This window comes from Oncorhynchus nerka, linkage group LG4 (genome assembly GCF_034236695.1).
Source record: "Oncorhynchus nerka isolate Pitt River linkage group LG4, Oner_Uvic_2.0, whole genome shotgun sequence".
In the NCBI taxonomy this organism is placed as follows: Eukaryota; Metazoa; Chordata; class Actinopteri; order Salmoniformes; family Salmonidae; genus Oncorhynchus; species Oncorhynchus nerka.
The window spans coordinates 40,651,921-40,669,775 of record NC_088399.1 but is presented as its reverse complement, the minus strand read 5'-3'; the positions used below and the strand labels follow the sequence as shown (position 1 = coordinate 40,669,775).

At 41.7% G+C, this 17,855-nt stretch overlaps 1 protein-coding gene across 1 annotated transcript; it reads left to right on the top strand.

Annotated features, from left to right (window-relative positions):
- Positions 1-439: 439 nt before the first annotated feature.
- On the top strand, positions 440-16,855 carry LOC115128919 (calsenilin-like). Its single transcript, XM_065017019.1, has 9 exons — positions 440-662; positions 9,927-10,107; positions 14,315-14,439; positions 14,755-14,824; positions 15,181-15,251; positions 15,416-15,523; positions 15,688-15,792; positions 16,160-16,222; positions 16,514-16,855. The coding sequence occupies exons 1-9, from the start codon at positions 441-443 to the stop codon at positions 16,559-16,561; spliced, it is 993 nt and encodes a 330-aa protein (XP_064873091.1). The 5' UTR covers position 440; the 3' UTR covers positions 16,562-16,855.
- Positions 16,856-17,855: the final 1,000 nt, after the last annotated feature.

The window sequence follows — 17,855 nt, the reverse complement described above, 5'->3', positions numbered from 1 at the left end:
AGAAATGACTTGATATTGATATAAAATGGCTGCATTGGACATTTAAATCCTGGTGATGTGTAAACTGAACATGTGCCCAATTGCACATAGTTTAACTCATCCACAGATTTAGGGATCTCAAGCTAAAATGTATCTTGCTCAAATAAATAATTGTTTAATCTGCTACAGGCTCTGTATTCCGTTGTTTAGCCATAACAGTCTACAATTTACATTTAACTGTCCTACTTGCTTATCACAATGACCAGCAAAATGCGCAAAAGTCTACAGAAAGAACATCAAAGTAAGATATCCCCAATGGGCTCAATACAAATGTAGCTCCCTGTGGGATCAGTTTAATTGGGGATCCGATAGTTGGCCAGGTTCGTGACTGTCTTGTGCTAGATTGGGAAAGACATTCTGCCAGCGGTCAGAATCCCGACCAGGAAAACACCACACACAGCATGTTCAGAACCACGGACAGCACGTGGAAGAAGGCATACTGGTGGTGCTCTCCCTGTTTCTCTCTCTCTCTCGTGCGGTGCTTTGAAATGAGCGAGTTTATGCCTCACAGGTTACGGTTTACCTCAGGATTCTCAGAACAGAAAGTGCGCGCGACTAGACGAACGCCTCAGAGCGGTTTACTGCAAAAAGCAAGAAATCAACATAACACCAACATCATGCAGGTAAATAAAAAAAATATTACATGTATATTTTGATGTGTTGTTTTAATTGTTGGAATAACCTAAACAAACTGCTCAGGCACATTCACTCTCAGGCACATTCACTCTCAAGTTTGAGTTCAGTACGAGGCATATCTGCCAAATCCATGCGCACGTCATTCGTGCAATAAGTTACCGCAGAAAAAAAAATCATAATTGAGATATTGCATGTCTCATAAAGTGGAAGCACGTGAGTGTTGTTGAATCAATTAAATGCAACAGTAACCAAACTGCTTGTTGATGCCATGGAAAAGTTTTCATGTAAGCTGCTTGGTGTATGAAAATGTATGCACTCTGGATAAGAACGTCCGCTAAATTACCTAAATATAAATGTCAAATGTGTCACTGATATTGTACCTGCTCTGATAATGACTTTATTCTATGCCGTGTTGTGAAAATGGCTAGGGTCAACTTAATTATATTGATTCTTACCATCTGTAGTATTGTGTGTCAGTAGCTTAATTGTGTTGTAACCATGTACTAAATTAATTATGAGTATCAAATTCAAGCAGGCGATTACTATTTCATTTTTCAAGTTAAGACATTGTCCAAAGGCAGGCATTCAGATATCACTTAATGTATTTAATCAACTAATGGTGTGCATATTGATATATAGAGTGACTAACTGTAGTTCAAACCATTGTAGCAATTGTGCTAGACAGAAGTCTAGTAGCTGCAACAAGCTATTTAATAATACAATAGTTGAGCTTGTTGCTGAAGTTGTAAGGTATATGGGGGGATTCTTTCTCTCTTGAAGGTGCTCAGCATTCGGTCAGATACAGTATGTAGACATCACTCATTGCAGCTGCAGCTGGAGTTTCATTCTGTTTTCAGCAGTTGCCTTGCTGTTTGGAGCCATATGTTGAGATTTGACATGAAAACTATTTTGGTTATGACAACTCCCTGTAGAAGCTCAATGTGTTTACTTGTTAATGTGCGAAAGGCTAATTGGGAAAACAAACTGAAAAATATGGAGCTGAAATGTCATCTTGCTTTGAGGGAAAAACAGGTCAAGAAGTAGTTGCAAGTGCCCTCCAGTTAATACACTGTAAATAATGTATAATACACAACCCCCCTGCATTATACAACACACACACACACACGCACGCACACACACACACACACACCCGCACGCACACACACACCCGCACGCACGCACGCACACACACACACACACACACACACACACACACACAGTGGGATGTTTAACTGTGATTTTTGATAATTGAACACATTTTGGTTGTTGTCTTCAAAGCAAATGCACACATGTTAATTTAGACAAGATTCCGTAAGTCAGGCATGCATCTTCCAGATGTGTGAGGGGACAGATATGCATAGTGTGACACACAAGAACAGTGTGATGTTGAACCACAACTAAAAGCGTTATCCCCTTGGCTTATGTAACAGTGACCTCATGTGATGTCCTTTTCCATCACTCATCTTTCAGCAGCTGTCCCATGCGGTGTGTCTACTAATGCATTACTGCACTTACTGAACAATATCACTTCCTCTCTTGGACAAAATGTTGACTGTGTTACAAATCAGCCATTCTTTAGGGAGTGAAAAGGACAGAAAGCTCCACAGAAAGTGGTTGTTGAATAAGACCTTAAGAATCCACTCAACAAGTTTGACTGGCAGTTTCACTAACTCCCCAATTGTAATTAAACTGTGTTCCTTGCTAGATTCACATTGGGAAACAGAGAGGAGCCCTTGATCTTTGTGACCGGAGTGGAGGTAACAACAGAGAAAAAAATTGATGAAGGGGAAACAAGGAGGGAGGACATTATCATCAGCCCAGGGATTAGGAGCACTGTGTTCTTTTTGTTTCCTCTCTGTCTCTCTCTTTCTCTCACTCTCTCAGGTTGTTTCTTTCCACTGGCACTTTGTGGCACTTTAAATAGAGCCTATGGTGAGAGGCGTCTACTTTTGTACAGAGCTTGTGGAACTAGCTCTGCGATGGATTCAGGGTCCATTAGTCCGTTTGAATTTACATTACATGAATTTGGTTGATAGTCAGGAAAGTATCCAATGCTCAAGTTAATAATAGCGTATTTGTGAGGGGGAGGGTTCACACACCTAAATGTGAGCTGAAGAAAAGTAGTTGCATAATGAACATAAAGACACACTCCATTACTCTAAGCAATGTCTTCTGCACAATGACGTATAGAACTGCAATGCAAGCCTCTGTACAGCCTCCCTTTTGTATGTACAGCATGGCTTCAAGACTTGCAGTCCACCCCAAAGAAATGTCATACACTTTTACACTGCCTTCAGACAGTATTCACACCCCTTGACTTTTTCCATATTTTGTTGTGTTACAAAGAGAGATTACAATGGATTGAGTTTTATTTTTTTTTGTCAACAATATACACAAAACAATCTAATGTCAAAGTGGAAGAACAATTCTAACATTTGTAAAAAAAAATATATATTTATATATAAAGATCTTGATTAAATAAGTATTCAATCCCCTGAGTCAATACATGTTAGAATCCCCTTTGGCAGCGATTACAGCTGTGAGTCTTTCTGGGTAAGTCTCTAAAAGATTTCCACACCTGGATTGTGCAACATTTGCCCGTTATTCTTTTCAAAATTCTTCAACCTCTGTCATTGGTTGTTGACCATTGCTAGACAACTATTTTCATGTATTGCCGTAGATTTTCAAGCAGATTTAAGTCACAACTTTTTCAAAAACACTCAGGAACTGTCTTCTTGGAAAGCAACTCCAGTGTAGATTTGGCCTTGTGTTTTAGGTTAATGTTCTGCTGAAAGGTGAATTCATCTCCCAGTGTCTGGTGGAAAGACTGAACCTGGTTTTCCTCTAGGATTTTGCTTGTGCTTAGCTCCATTCCATTTCTTTTTTATCCTGAAAAACTCCCCAGTCCTTAACGATTACAAGCATACCCATAACATGATGCAGCCACCACTATGCTTGAAAATATGGAGAGTGGTACTCAGTAATGTGTTCCATTGGATTTGCCCCAGGCATAACACTTTGTATTCAGGACAAAAAGTAAATTGCTATGCCACATGTTTTGCAATATTACTTTAGTGTTTGGTTGCAAACAGGATGCTTTTCTTTATTTTTATATTTGTATTCTGGACAGGCTTCGTTCTTTTCACTCTGTCAATTAGGTTAGTATTGTGGTGTAACTACAATGTTGTTGATTCTTCCTACATTTTTTCATATCACAGCCATTAAACTATGTAACTGTTTTAAAGTCACCATTGGCCTCATGGTGAAATCCCTAAGTGGTTTCCTTCTTCTCTGGCAACTGAGTTAGGAAGGAGGCCTGTATCTTTGTAGTGACTGGGCGAATTGATACGCCATCCAAAGTGTAATGAATAACGTCACCTTGCTCAAAGGGATATTCAATGCCCTTTTTTTACCCATCTACCAATAGGTGCCCTTCTTTACGAGGCGTTGGAAAACCTCCTTGGTCTATGTGGTTGAATCTGTGTTTGAAATTCACTGCTCGTCTGAGGGACATTGCAGATAATTGTAAGTCTGGGGTACAGAGATGAGGTAGTCATTAAAAAATCATGTTAAACACTATTATTGCACAACTTATTATGTGACTTGTTAAGCACATTCTTACTCCTGAATTTATTTAGGCTAACAAATGGGTTGAATACTTATTGACTCAACACATTTCAGCTTTTCGTTTTTAATTAATTGGTAAATACATAATTCCACTTTTACATTATAGGGTATTGTGTGTAGGCCAGTGACACAACATCTAAACGTAATCCATTTTAAATTTAGGCTGTAACGCATCAAAACGTGGGAAAAGTTAAGGGGTGTGAACACTTTCTGAAGGCACTATCTTGGGACCGTCCACAAAAGCAACGAGGGAGCGTTATGTAAATGATATAACCATTTCCACTGTAGTTGTCCCACTCTACTGTATTTTGACTGTGAGAGAGAGACACAGTGCACAGAGATGATATTAAATACAACATAATAACAGTGTTCTGAGTTACAGTGCATCCCTCTGTGACAATAATCAGCTGATCCCAGCTGTTCCATGCAGCCAGGCATTATGAGTACAACGGAAGCCTAGAGCAGATGTTCTCACCATAGGAGGCACAGTGCGCCAAGGTCTTGTGTGGGGTACGCGGGACCTGACTTGATTGGATTTTTTTATTTGTACTTTTTCCGTTCGCGATTGTTTAGACCGATCTAAAACAACACATGAGTTCGTGACGCTTTAGGCCAGAACCAGGTGGTCCAATTTGTAAGTCGCTCTGGATAAGAGCGTCTGCTAAATGACTTAAATGTAATGTAAATGTATGTATGTATGTATGTATGTATGTATGAGGAAAATGCTACTCTGATGCACATGGGCTTCTATCATCTACAGTCGAGGAGTCATTGTGTCATTATGTGGGACTCATTTGATCTGTTCACTTTCTGTAAAAGAAAATATGTAGAATTAAATGGAGGGTTCATATTAATTATCATTATAAAAACATATGTAGTAGTGGAATAACATTTGGGGAAATCTGGTCCAGACAGTTTCCTTATCCATTATCATTATTATTATTATTAAATATACTATCTAAAATATGTCAGGAGTCTTTTTAAACTAAGTAGAATTGTAGGAAATGAGCTTAAAAACCCTCAAATTAAACAACATCAAGCTGGTGGTGTATTTAATATAGGCTATCTCAATAGACAATAATAATACAAAAGGGGTGGGGCTTTGGCATGTGAAAATGTGAAAAAGGGGGCACTTGTGAAAAAAGGTTTTGCAACGCCCTGCCCTAAAGGGTCTGCGATTTACCAGCCAGTAGCACTGTACCCTGAAGCTTCTCAACTGCTGGCCCCTTTCTAACCAAACTATACAAAACCGGAATAAATAGTTACAATTGCTTAGGAAATATGTAAAAATGAGCTCTTTCCCAAAAGGTCACAGTAGTTGAGGAACCCCTCAGGCCTGTAGATCTAAACAGAAAGAATTTCATACATTGCGATTTCAGACTCAGTGGTCAAAAGTAACCACACTGTTGCTTCTATTGGATTGTTCATTGAACAATTGATACAGGCAAAAAAAAATATTTTATTTTACCAGGCAAGTCAGTTAAGAACAAATTCTTATTTTCAATGACGGTCTAGGAACAGTGGCAGAACGACAGATTTGTACCTTGTCAGCTCGGGGGTTTGAACTTGCAACCTTCCGGTTACTAGTCCAACGCTCTAACCACTAGGCTACCCTGCCGCCCCAAATAAAATGTATTTGTCGCGAAATCTGCTTTAGCTCGCCAATAGGAGAAAGGAAGCAGGATTGATTGAGAGAGGAAGAGACATCTTGGAGGAGTATATGGGGACTATGGAGACTATTTCAAGTATTTCTGTAAAAAAGCGAAAATGTATTTGCTTGTCCAAGTATGTATTATGTAGTATATAAACATTTCTCTTTGGAATATTTCTCCCACAAGAAAATGTCCCTTGTGCATTGTCTTTAGCTAAAGGCCAAACAGTTACCTTAAACTGTACTGTAGTGATCCAGGTCAGGGCAGGGAAAGTTCATCTTTAGGGATTGTATACAGACAATCTGTATTTAGCAGTCCTGTTATGGGCCAGTTCTACTGGAGTGGTGAGTGTACCACCTCACTGTGATCCATGGCAAGAGAAGAAGGGGAAGGATGCTGTATCTGTGTTGCATGTCAATGAGCTCTGTGTACACTGTGTTCTCCTACTCTGTCAGGACCAAGGGAGATGCTACAAACTCCACACACACGGGGAGAAAGAGGGGCTGACAATGAAGAGGGCATGTGTTGGTGACGTGTGGTGATCAGCGGATGGTGCAGTCTCCCGCAGTGTGCATGATGAGTTGGATTATTAAGGGAGGATAGTTATACCCTGCTGCATCTCCCACATGTCAAGCTAAACGTTAATAATGTAGTACTGCGGATGCCAGGGCCTACATGTATGTACGACCCTGCCTCACACAGGAAGCGGCGCAGGTCCTAATCCAGGCACTTGTCATCTCCCGTCTGGATTACTGCAACTCGCTGTTGGCTGGGCTCCCTGCCTGTGCCATTAAACCCCTACAACTCATCCAGAACGCCGCAGCCCATCTGGTGTTCAACCTTCCCAAGTTCTCTCACGTCACCCCGCTCCTCCGCTCTCTCCACTGGCTTCCAGTTGAAGCTCGCATCCGCTACAAGACCATGGTGCTTGCCTACGGAGCTGTGAGGGGAACGGCACCTCAGTACCTCCAGGCTCTGATCAGGCCCTACACCCAAACAAGGGCACTGCGTTCATCCACCTCTGGCCTGCTCGCCTCCCTACCACTGAGGAAGTACAGTTCCCGCTCAGCCCAGTCAAAACTGTTCGCTGCTCTGGCCCCCCAATGGTGGAACAAACTCCCTCACGACGCCAGGACAGCGGAGTCAATCACCACCTTCCGGAGACACCTGAAACCCCACCTCTTTAAGGAATACCTAGGATAGGATAAAGTAATCCTTCTCACCCCCCTTAAAAGACCTAGATGCACTATTGTAAAGTGGCTGTTCCACTGGATGTCATAAGGTGAAAGCACCAATTTGTAAGTCGCTCTGGATAAGAGTGTCTGCTAAATGACTTAAATGTATGTAAATGTATGTATGTATGTATGTATGTATGTATGTGTGTGTGTGTGTGTTTGGGTTGGTAGGGGATGGTCTCTCTTGTCCTTGTGTTTAACACATGGCTGGTACTCAGTGTTTAACACATGGCTGATACTCAGTGTTTAACACATGGCTGGTACTCAGAGTTTAACACATGGCTGGTACTCAGTGTTTAACACATGGCTGGTACTCAGTGTTTAACACATGGCTGGTAATCAGTGTTTAACACATGGCTGGTAATCAGTGTTTAACACATGGCTGGTACTCAGAGTTTAACACATGGCTGGTACTCAGTGTTTAACACATGGCTGGTACTCAGTGTTTAACACATGGCTGATACTCAGTGTTTAACACATGGCTGGTACTCAGTGTTTAACACATGGCTGGTACTCAGTGTTTAACACATGGCTGGTACTCAGTGTTTAACACATGGCTGGTACTCAGTGTTTAACACATGGCTGGTACTCAGTATTTAACACATGGCTGGTACTCAGAGTTTAACACATGGCTGGTAATCAGTGTTTAACACATGGCTGGTACTCAGAGTTTAACACATGGCTGGTAATCAGTGTTTAACACATGGCTGGTACTCAGAGTTTAACACCTGGCTGGTAATCAGTGTTTAACACATGGCTGGTCATCAGTGTTTAACACATGGCTGGTACTCAGTGTTTAACACATGGCTGGTACTCAGTGTTTAACACATGGCTGGTACTCAGAGTTTAACACATGGCTGGTACTCAGTGTTTAACACATGGCTGGTACTCAGAGTTTAACACCTGGCTGGTAATCAGTGTTTAACACATGGCTGGTCATCAGTGTTTAACACATGGCTGGTACTCAGTGTTTAACACATGGCTGGTACTCAGTGTTTAACACATGGCTGGTAATCAGTGTTTAACACATGACCGGTACTCAGTGTTTAACACATGGCTGGTACTCAGTGTTTAACACATGGCTGGTACTCATCCCCACCATGGCAGCTGACTCTGATCTTTTATTCATGCTGTTTTAAGGAGTGTGAATTATTGAGTGAGTTCCTCAGTGCTCTGTACGCCTTGGCTTCCTTTCATATTCAAATAGGAGATGAGGAGATTACGAGGGGGCTGGGAATCTCCCCCGATATTTTGCTCCATTCTCTCCTCAAATAATGTAACAAAACAAGAACGCATGTGTCCCGCTTTGCGCATGCATACATACAAACACACACGCATACACAAACACACACATACACACTCACACGCATACACACACACACACACACACACACACACACACACACACACACACACATTAACAGAGAATATATTTTACACCCATACATACTAGTGGGCCTTCCATTCCCCATCAATCCAGGGGTGATGAAGCTTCCTCTCTCCTTATCTATTATTTTCTTCATCCATGTCATCCTACAGCCCATTCTCCTCTTATCTTCAGTCACAGCATCCTGTATGTCTTCAGCCTCGGTGAACTGACTGTAACTTTGATATGTAATGCGTAGGCGGCAAGTTGAAAGAATTGACAACTTTAAAGGATTTTTTTTTCATTTTGTTGTATTGAAAATAAAAAGCAGAAATGTTTCATTTACATTAGTATTCACACCGCTGAGTCAATACTTTGTAGCAGCACCTTTGGCAGCGATTACAGCTGTGAGTCTTTTCTTATTAAGTCTCTTTGAGTTTCCACACCGGGAACATTTGCCCATTTATTATTTTAAAAAACTCTTCAAGCTCTGTCAAATTGGTTGTAGATCATTGCTAGACAACCATTTTCAGGTCTTGCCATATATGTTCAAGTAGATTTATGTCAAAACTATAACTTGGCCGCTCAGGAGCATTCACTGTCTTCTCCTGAACTTTTTTAGGCTTGTCATAACAAAAGGGTACCATCTCAGCGGTCTTCGAGTGTCCACCCTGACATTGGAAGGTTGGGAGTTCGATCCCCGGCCGAGTCATACCAAAGGCTGTATAAATGGGACCTGATGTGTCTCTGCTGCTTGATACTCCGCATTAAGGAGATAGATTGTTTGATATTGAAAGAAAATGAAGGCCCTGCAATAGATTAGCGTCCTGTCCAGGGAGTGTATTTGTACATCACATGCCAAGGCTCGTGCAAGGCTACAAAGTGGTTGAATACTTATTGACGCAAGACATTTTAACTTTGAATTTTCAACTCATTTAAAAAAAAACGTAGTTCCACTTTGACATTATGGGTATTGACAAAAACATCTCTAAGCCATTTTAAATTCAGGCTGTAACACAACCAAATGTGGAAAAAGTCCAGGGGTGTGAATAATTTCTGAAGGCACTGTATAACTTTCGAAATACAGCCGCTATGATGCATTTTGCAAAAACGCACAATCATACAGTATGATGCAAAATGCATGGACAAAAATAGATTAATGAAACAAAAAGTGGAATAGGGATGGCTTATGGATGGCTTTTTGTACACATTTTCCGTAATATCATGTTCTTTCTCTTCCTCCCCCTCTCTGTCCAGCCTATACATTCTTCTCTGTGCATCCTCTAAACCTTCTGTACCAGCAGTCTTCTCTGTAGTGTCCTTACCCCTCTCTCTGTCATCTGTTAACCAAGTTAGTTCTGTGTCCCCCAGGCTGATGGAAAAGGAGTGGACGGTGGCTTGCTGCCTGATGCCAACGGGAAGGAGCCCAGCCCAGGAGGACAGAGGGAGGACAGAGGGAAATGGCAGAAGCCCCGAATCACTCGTAAATCTCTGATGAAGTGCTGCCTCGTCAAATGGATCATTGACAGCACCACAAACACTCAGGGGCCAGGTAGGTCAGGGACAGTGCCAAACTTACATGAGGCTCAGTCATCCCAGCTACAGAGTTGTATGTGTTCTTTCCTGTGTGAGATAGCTGGGGTGGAGTGAAGACGAAGGCAGAGGAGAGGGGGAGGGGATGCAGGTCAAATTCATTTGAATGCGTCTACCCCCATTTTATAGGACTATATTTTAACTCTATCATCTCTCTTGCTGTCTCTCAGTGGACTTCTACTGTGCTAGCCACTCATCTTTTTGTGTCACTTCAATATACTATCAATAAATCTCTATTCGTTCTCCACAATCCCAGCAAACTGATTGCCGTAGGCTTACTGCTCTCCTCGTGTAAACTCTCCTGTAAACTCTCCTTTAAACTCCCCTGTAAACTCTCCTTTAAACTCTCCTGTAAACTCCCCTGTAAACTCTCCTTTAAACTCTCCTGTAAACTCCCCTGTAAACTCTCCTGTAAACTCTCCTCGTGTAAACTCTCCTGTAAACTCCCCTGTAAACTCTCCTGTAAACTCTCCTCGTGTAAACTCTCCTGTAAACTCCCCTGTAAACTCTCCTTTAAACTCCCCTGTAAACTCTCCTTTAAACTCCCCTGTAAACTCTCCTGTAAACTCTCCTCGTGTAAACTCTCCTTTAAACTCTCCTGTAAACTCTCCTGTTAACTCTCCTGTAAACTCTCCTGTAAACTCCCCTGTAAACTCTCCTGTTAACTCTCCTGTAAACTCTCCCACTCTCTCCTTTTTCTCTTCTTTCCTTTTCCTTCAGTTATTTTAGTAGGGATTTAGAAAGCTTAAAATGATTATTGAAATAAAAAAGTCCCAGTGTTGACAGTAATGTACCAGTCATCTCTTAGTGGAGGGAAGCTGCCTCCAGAAAGAAACTATGGCCATTACTTTTGTCAAATTGGTAATGATCAATGACTTTTGTTTCAAAGCCTTTGTGGATGACTTGCTATACCCTTTTTTCAGGAACACGTACAACACATGCAAAAATATATTGTTAAGTAAATAAGGGTGTTGTTGAAAGAGTACATTATTTGTTTTTTCTATCCAGCACCTGAACTAGTTTGATATTTGTAATTCTTTATGGGTGGAAGTATGAGCTGAATATGGAGGGAGTAGCAGAGTGTCTGTTACTGCTTGTACCCCCGGTATGCCCTCGTTTTCTCTATCTATCTAAATTATTGACATTGCCCTTCTGTGCATGCAGACTGGGGCTAACATGTACATGTGCACTCACCAGAGCGAAGAGACCCCCAACCACCATCCCCCCCCATATTAACCCCTCCACCGCCCTGCCCTGCGTCAACTCTAAGCCCTTTCCAGTAAGGAACCACCAATACAACCATGTCTAGGCATTTCCATCTGCTGGATAGTATTAATCATTACATGACACAATATAAGTACTCTCTATGTACACCAGATGGTAGTCACACACTCTGGCAGTCTTAGAACCTTTCAGAGGGAGGGAGGGATGGAGGGAGGGAGGGAGGGAGGGAGTGAGGGGGCTGGGTTGTACTGTAAGCAGATGGTTGTGTTTTTGTGAGTTGCTGTCGTATGATTGATATTCTGGGGCTATGGGCCTTCATGACGTTCTCATTACTGTTGTTATTAATGTTTGCTCTGAAGAGTGCAGAAATGCCGATATGCCAGCATTAAGCCTTGTCCGTCTTTAATGAAAGGGATAGATCAGCATTTATAGGGAGCATGGACATTTTGTTGCTGTCTTCGTTTTCAATGGTTTATTACATGAGCTAACCTTGTACTGTATGCATGAACACAAGGCTCTGCCTGACACTGTTGTGGCAGTTCATACGGTTATAGAGACATCAGTGGATTAAAAACGCTCTGTGATCATTCTGATGGTAGTGGTTTGGTCACCTGTGCTTGCTCTTTGTAGGAATGGAGTTGAAAGTGAGGATACTGTTATCTTTAAAACACAAATGTTTGACATTTATGTGTTTGCAAAGTAGTACTCGGAAATTATGAACAGGGGCTCATTTGTGGGACTGTGTTCCCGGTGCAGTGGTGCAGCTGTGCTTCAGTGGTTTCCCTACAGTGTCCACAAGGTGCAGCACCTTGATGTGCAGCATAAAGAAGATTGAGTCCAGTGGCTAACTCCATCTAAATCTCTCTCTGGTAAAAATGCATTTCTGGCCTGTTCTCATTCCAGTCCTAAGACCAGTATTTTGCATCTCATTGATTTATCCTCCCCTGCTCCCTCTCTCAGCTCCTGCTTAAACTCTCTCCAATAAGATGTGCACACTCACCAGTTATGAACTCTACCTCTTTGTAAGGTGTTTTGGGATAGGAAAAATTATTAGGGCACTATGTCTACCTCCACTATTCATCTTGTTTAAAGTCCCTTAATAAACTCAATTGTAATATCAGTTTGTTGAATTAGAACCACAATGTGAGGTTTCTTTTTGAATCCAGTGTTATGTTGGCTGTGTGAATGGGGAGATAGACACAGGCAGCGCCACACAGGGCAGGGCAGACTCCTTCACTCTAAGTGCTGCTGGTCATATTCCAGCCATCAGTGGATGTGGATCAATGCCTGGTTTACAGCTTTACATCATCCTTGAAATGCCTGGGAAAACAAGGAAACGCTCAGACCGTCAATTAGAAACTATTAGTAAAAAAAACGACACATAATCTCTCCGGTCTCGCCCTACTGCCCTCTCTCATCTTCCTCACTCGCTCCAACTGGAGAATGCACTAGAGGGATCATTCCTTTCTTGATGGACCTGTAGGACAGACTTACCCAAAAAGGGAGACACAGGGGGTTCAGCCCTTAACTGGTGCAGAGTGTGTACTAAGGAAGATACTTCACAGAGGATGGAGATATTTGGGAGATGAGGAATCAAGTGGTATATGTTTGTTTTCAACTCAATACCATGCACTGGACTTGGATTTAGAGGGACTTTTTGAAGACAAGAAGATATTATCATCAAACTCACCTTTTTGCTTTTGCTGGATATCAAGGGGTTAAATGAAGGGCACCTGGAACAGAGTGACTGTTAATGGATCTCTACCTTCACTGGATCTTTACCGTCTTCATCACGAGGAGCATCGTCACCTGAGAGTTCACTTCCTTTAACACTGTGTGTGGGTGGGAAAATGGGGAGAGTAAAGTGTGACCAATAGATTTCAGGGTTCGCAGCTATTTTTCAGACATCTTGTTCAATTGTTTGTTTTGATGTTTTCTTAGACACACACATCCAGCAGCAAACATTTGTTAAGTTGTGGAAAACGCATCCAATATGTTCAGAGCTGGCCAATAGCAAGCTGATAAAGGTTCTTATTCAAACAAGTCATAAAACTACAAAGTTTTATATATATATTTATATATATATGCAAAAGTCTACACCAAGTATACAGCCATGGTGCTGGAAGGCATGGAACTGATTGCAATTACTGTAGTCATTGGCCTGTTTTTTGTAGTGTTCAAGCAGTTTGGTGTCTGGGAGCCCTTGACATTAGATGGTAAGTAACAAGGAGAGACTCTACAGTGCCCTGTTCTTTTCAAGGCCATCATATTCCTCACAGATAGACAGAAGCTTCTTGTACTGTGTTGGTGATAGTTGAAGATATACATGGATTTCATTGTTGTCACTTTATGAGAGAAGATGGGCTTCCACTGCAACTCTAGACAAACTGCCTCAAGACAACGAAGGTTTCATGTCTTATTACTGGTTTATAGAGAAAGAAATGACTTAAACCAAAATACTGTGACTGTCTGGCTTAATCTGATTGTATGTGTTCCCCCCTTCTCACTTCCCTACACTTCAATTTCTCCCCTGTCTTCCTCTCCCCATTCCTCGCTGTTTGTTTGTATTTCATAGATGGTGAGCACACACACAGTAGTAACTCCCTGTATTCGTCATTTCCTTTTGTCATTCATTCATCATCCTCTCCCACTTTATTGTTCACATGTCCACCTTCTTTTGCCAAAATATTGTACACCATTTTCATCAAATCCAATTTCTCTGTTACCCACCACACAAATGCCTCTCCCTCCCAATTTGTTCTGATGGTCCCGTCTTCCTCTCCTGATTTCAACCTTTCTCATCTGCTCCCGTCCTATTCTTGCCTCTCACCTGATCCACATTCTTCCCTCCCTTTCACCTTTCACCTCTCCCCTTCTCCCGACTCTCCTTCATTTCCCTGGGTTCTCCTCCTCTCTCTCTTTCCCTCTCCTCTCTCAAACAGAGAGTAGCGACTGTGAATTGGAGCTTTCTACTGTTCGTCACCAGCCTGAAGGCTTGGAACAGCTCCAGGTCCAGACCCAGTTCACCAAGAAGGAGTTGCAGTCACTCTACAGAGGCTTTAAAAACGTGCGACTGGGACTTGGCTGGGCGTAGCGCACCGAGTGGGAGTGGGGTAGAGGTTAAACGCACACTGTCAGGGACTTGAAGGACTGCAAAGATATCATCTTACAATATGTTTGATACACTTGCATAGCTACACACATTTATTTACACAGATATTTACACTCACTCACTACGAGCTGTTACACATATATTAGCCGATAACAAACCGTTAGATATATCTATTTTCATAGAATTTTAACTACATTTATAAATACATACAGCGCATACAAGTTAAGCACTTAGTACTTATTAAATGTATTTTAATTTCCCTCTGAACAGGAGTGTCCCAGCGGGCTGGTGGATGAGGAGACTTTCAAGAACATCTACTCACAGTTCTTCCCCCAGGGAGGTAGGAGTCTGCCCTCAAGTGATGTAAGGGAGGCACAATGGAATAGTACTGCAGATAGGTAGTACTGCAGATAGGTGGGAGACTCCTTTCAACTGCTGCTACGTTGTCAGCTCTTTCAATGGGCTGTGATTTAATAGAGAGAATTATCATACTGTTTTGTAATCAACATTTGATAAGAAATTGAAGATTCTGACAACTCAGAACCTCACCTATTGATTTATATATGCTATAAAGACTGACCCATTTCACCCAGAGCGACCGTCAAAGTGGATAAAAGTGGAAAGAGAATAAATAACCAGCTGTCACCCACTGTATACCTGCCTAATGTTAACTACATTATCGGTATCCCTTCTCAGATGCCACCACATATGCACATTTCCTGTTCAACGCATTTGACATGGACAGAAATGGCTCTATCCGTTTCGAGGTAAGCAAAGCTCCTCTTAAGTTAGGTCAGTTGTCCTCTCGTATAAAATCTTCTAGAACAATCAACGTTAGCCATCCCGATAACCTGCTCAATCTAAAAAACAAATTGCCTTCAGTAGATGAAATACTTCGACAGTCAGTAAGGTTTTCTATGTTTTTTTGCAGGACTTTGTGATTGGACTATCTGTACTGCTCAGAGGTTCAGAAACAGAGAAACTCCGGTGGGCCTTCAATCTGTATGATATCAACAAGGATGGCTACATCACCAAGGAGGTACAGTGTAAGGTTGTGCATTTCCTGTTTGTTGCATAGAGATGCTCTTCTGCTAGACATAACACTCCAAGACCTGGCGCTGACTCATGACTGTATGTGTGTGTGTTTGTGTGTGTGTGTGCGTGTGTGTGTGTGTGTGTGTGTGTGTGTGTGTGTGTGTACAGGAGATGTTGGCCATAATGACGTCCATTTATGACATGATGGGCAGGTATACCTCTCCCAGTGTACGAGATATTGATCCATCGGAGCATGTGGACAAGTTCTTTCAGGTACATAAGCCCCCAGTGTATGACCCCCTCCCATCTCACCCCCATGTCTAACATTTTACCTTGATTAACACCTTCTGTCCTTATGTTTGTGTTGTTTCTGTCCTAAAGATGTATTTTTTTGGCTATTGTGTAATAAGAACTCTCGTCTGTTTGAGTTTTCCCAACCTAAAAGCTTCACATTTTGTTACTGTGGAAGCGCAAAACCGGCCCAGCGTCGTCCGGGTTAGGGTTTGGCCGGGGTAGGCCGTCATTGTAAATAAGAATTTGTTCTTAACTGACTTGCCTAGTTAAATAAAGGTTAAATAAAATACAAAAATTGTAGTTCTGTATGTAATCGTATGAGATATTTAATGGCTAGCTTTTTCAGAAAATGGATCGGAACAGAGACGGGGTGGTGACCATTGATGAGTTCATAGAGACTTGTCAGAAGGTAAACACATCCTCCACAATCTTTACTGATGAAAAGATGTACTGTACATCATGTTAGAAAGCCCAGACAAGCCACATGCTATTACATGGCTTTAACTCGCCTGGCTAACATTCCAGGTATTCCTGTAGCTGGCAGACAGCAGGTTAACTGACAGGTTTGTCTTACAGAACCTGTTCATGTCAGAGGAACACAAAGCATATGAAGAGCTAAGAACAGTTCTGCCATAAGTAGTGTTCAATTGACATTGTGTCCTTAGCAACTGATTCCTCAACTTTTCATTTCTCTCACCAGGATGAAAATATCATGGCCTCCATGCAGCTCTTTGAGAACGTCATCTAGGTCTAGGAACGGAAGGAGAACATGGATAGAAGTATAAGTCCTGATGACCTTTTATTGCTTCCGATACCAGACCCTTACAAGCCCCTCTACACTTTAACCCCTCACCGTTTGATAATAGAAAAATATTCACACACATCGAGATGAGGACAGTAAACATTTGGCAGGGGGCATAGGGAAATGACCTTTTAAACGTTTGATTCCACTACGTACTGTATATGGGAAAATAATCCCTTCAATGGTTCTATTGACAGTAGAGGTCGACCGATTATGATTTTTCAACGCCGATGCCGATTATTGGAGGACCAAAAAGCTGATACTGATTAATCGGACGATTTTTTAAAACTTATTTGTAATAATGACAATTACAACAATACTGAATGAACACTTATTTTAACTTAATATTACCCAAGCAGAGCAAGGGGAACAACTACTCCAAATCTCAGAGCGAGTGATGTTTGAAACGCTATTAGCGCGCAACCTGCTAACTAGCTAGCCATTTCACATCGGTTACACCAGCCTAATCTTGGGAGTTGATAGGCTTGAAGTCATAAACAGCTGCTGGCAAACGCACGAAAGTGCTGTTTGAATGAATGCTTATGAGCCTGCTGGTGCCTACCATCGCTCAGTCAGACTGCTCTATCAAATCATAGACTTAGTTTTAACATGATAACACAGAAATACGAGACTTCGGTCATTAATATGGTCAAATCCGGAAACTATCATCTCGAAAACAAGACGTTTATTCTTTCAGTGAAATACGGACCTGTTCCGTATTTTATCTAATGGGTGGCATCCATAAGTCTAAATATTCCTGTTACATTGCACAACCTTCAATGTTATGTCATAATTACGTAAAATTCTGGCAAATTAGTTCGCAACGAGCCAGGCAGCCCAAACTGTTGCATATACCCTGACTCTGCGTGCAATGAACGCAAGAGAAGTGACACAATTTCACCTGTATAATATTGCCTGCTAACCTGGATTTCTTTTAGCTAAACATAAAGGTTTAAAAATATATACTTCTGAGTATTGATTTTAAGAAAGGCATTGATGTTTATGGTTAGGTACAGTCGTGCAACGATTGTGCTTTTTTCGCAAATGCGCTTTTGTTAAAACATCCCTTGTTTGGCGAAGTTGGCTGTCTTTGTTAGGAAGAAATAGTCTTCACACAGTTCGCAACGAGCCAGGCGGCCAAAACTGCTGCATATACCCTGACTCTGTTGCAAGAGAAGTGACACATTTTCCCTAGTTAAAATAAATTAATGTTAGCAGGCAATATTAACTAAATATGCAG

What these genes read in the sequence shown, in the direction of transcription:
- LOC115128919 (XM_065017019.1), top strand. Translation starts at nt 441, where the DNA reads ATGTTCAGAACCACGGACAGCACGTGGAAGAAGGCATACTGGTGGTGC. An exon ending in ATGGCTACATCACCAAGGAG is followed by an intron (nt 15,524 to 15,687) that starts GTACAGTGTAAG and finishes GTGTGTGTACAG; the next exon opens with GAGATGTTGGCCATAATGAC. An exon ending in TCATAGAGACTTGTCAGAAG is followed by an intron (nt 16,223 to 16,513) that starts GTAAACACATCC and finishes TTCTCTCACCAG; the next exon opens with GATGAAAATATCATGGCCTC.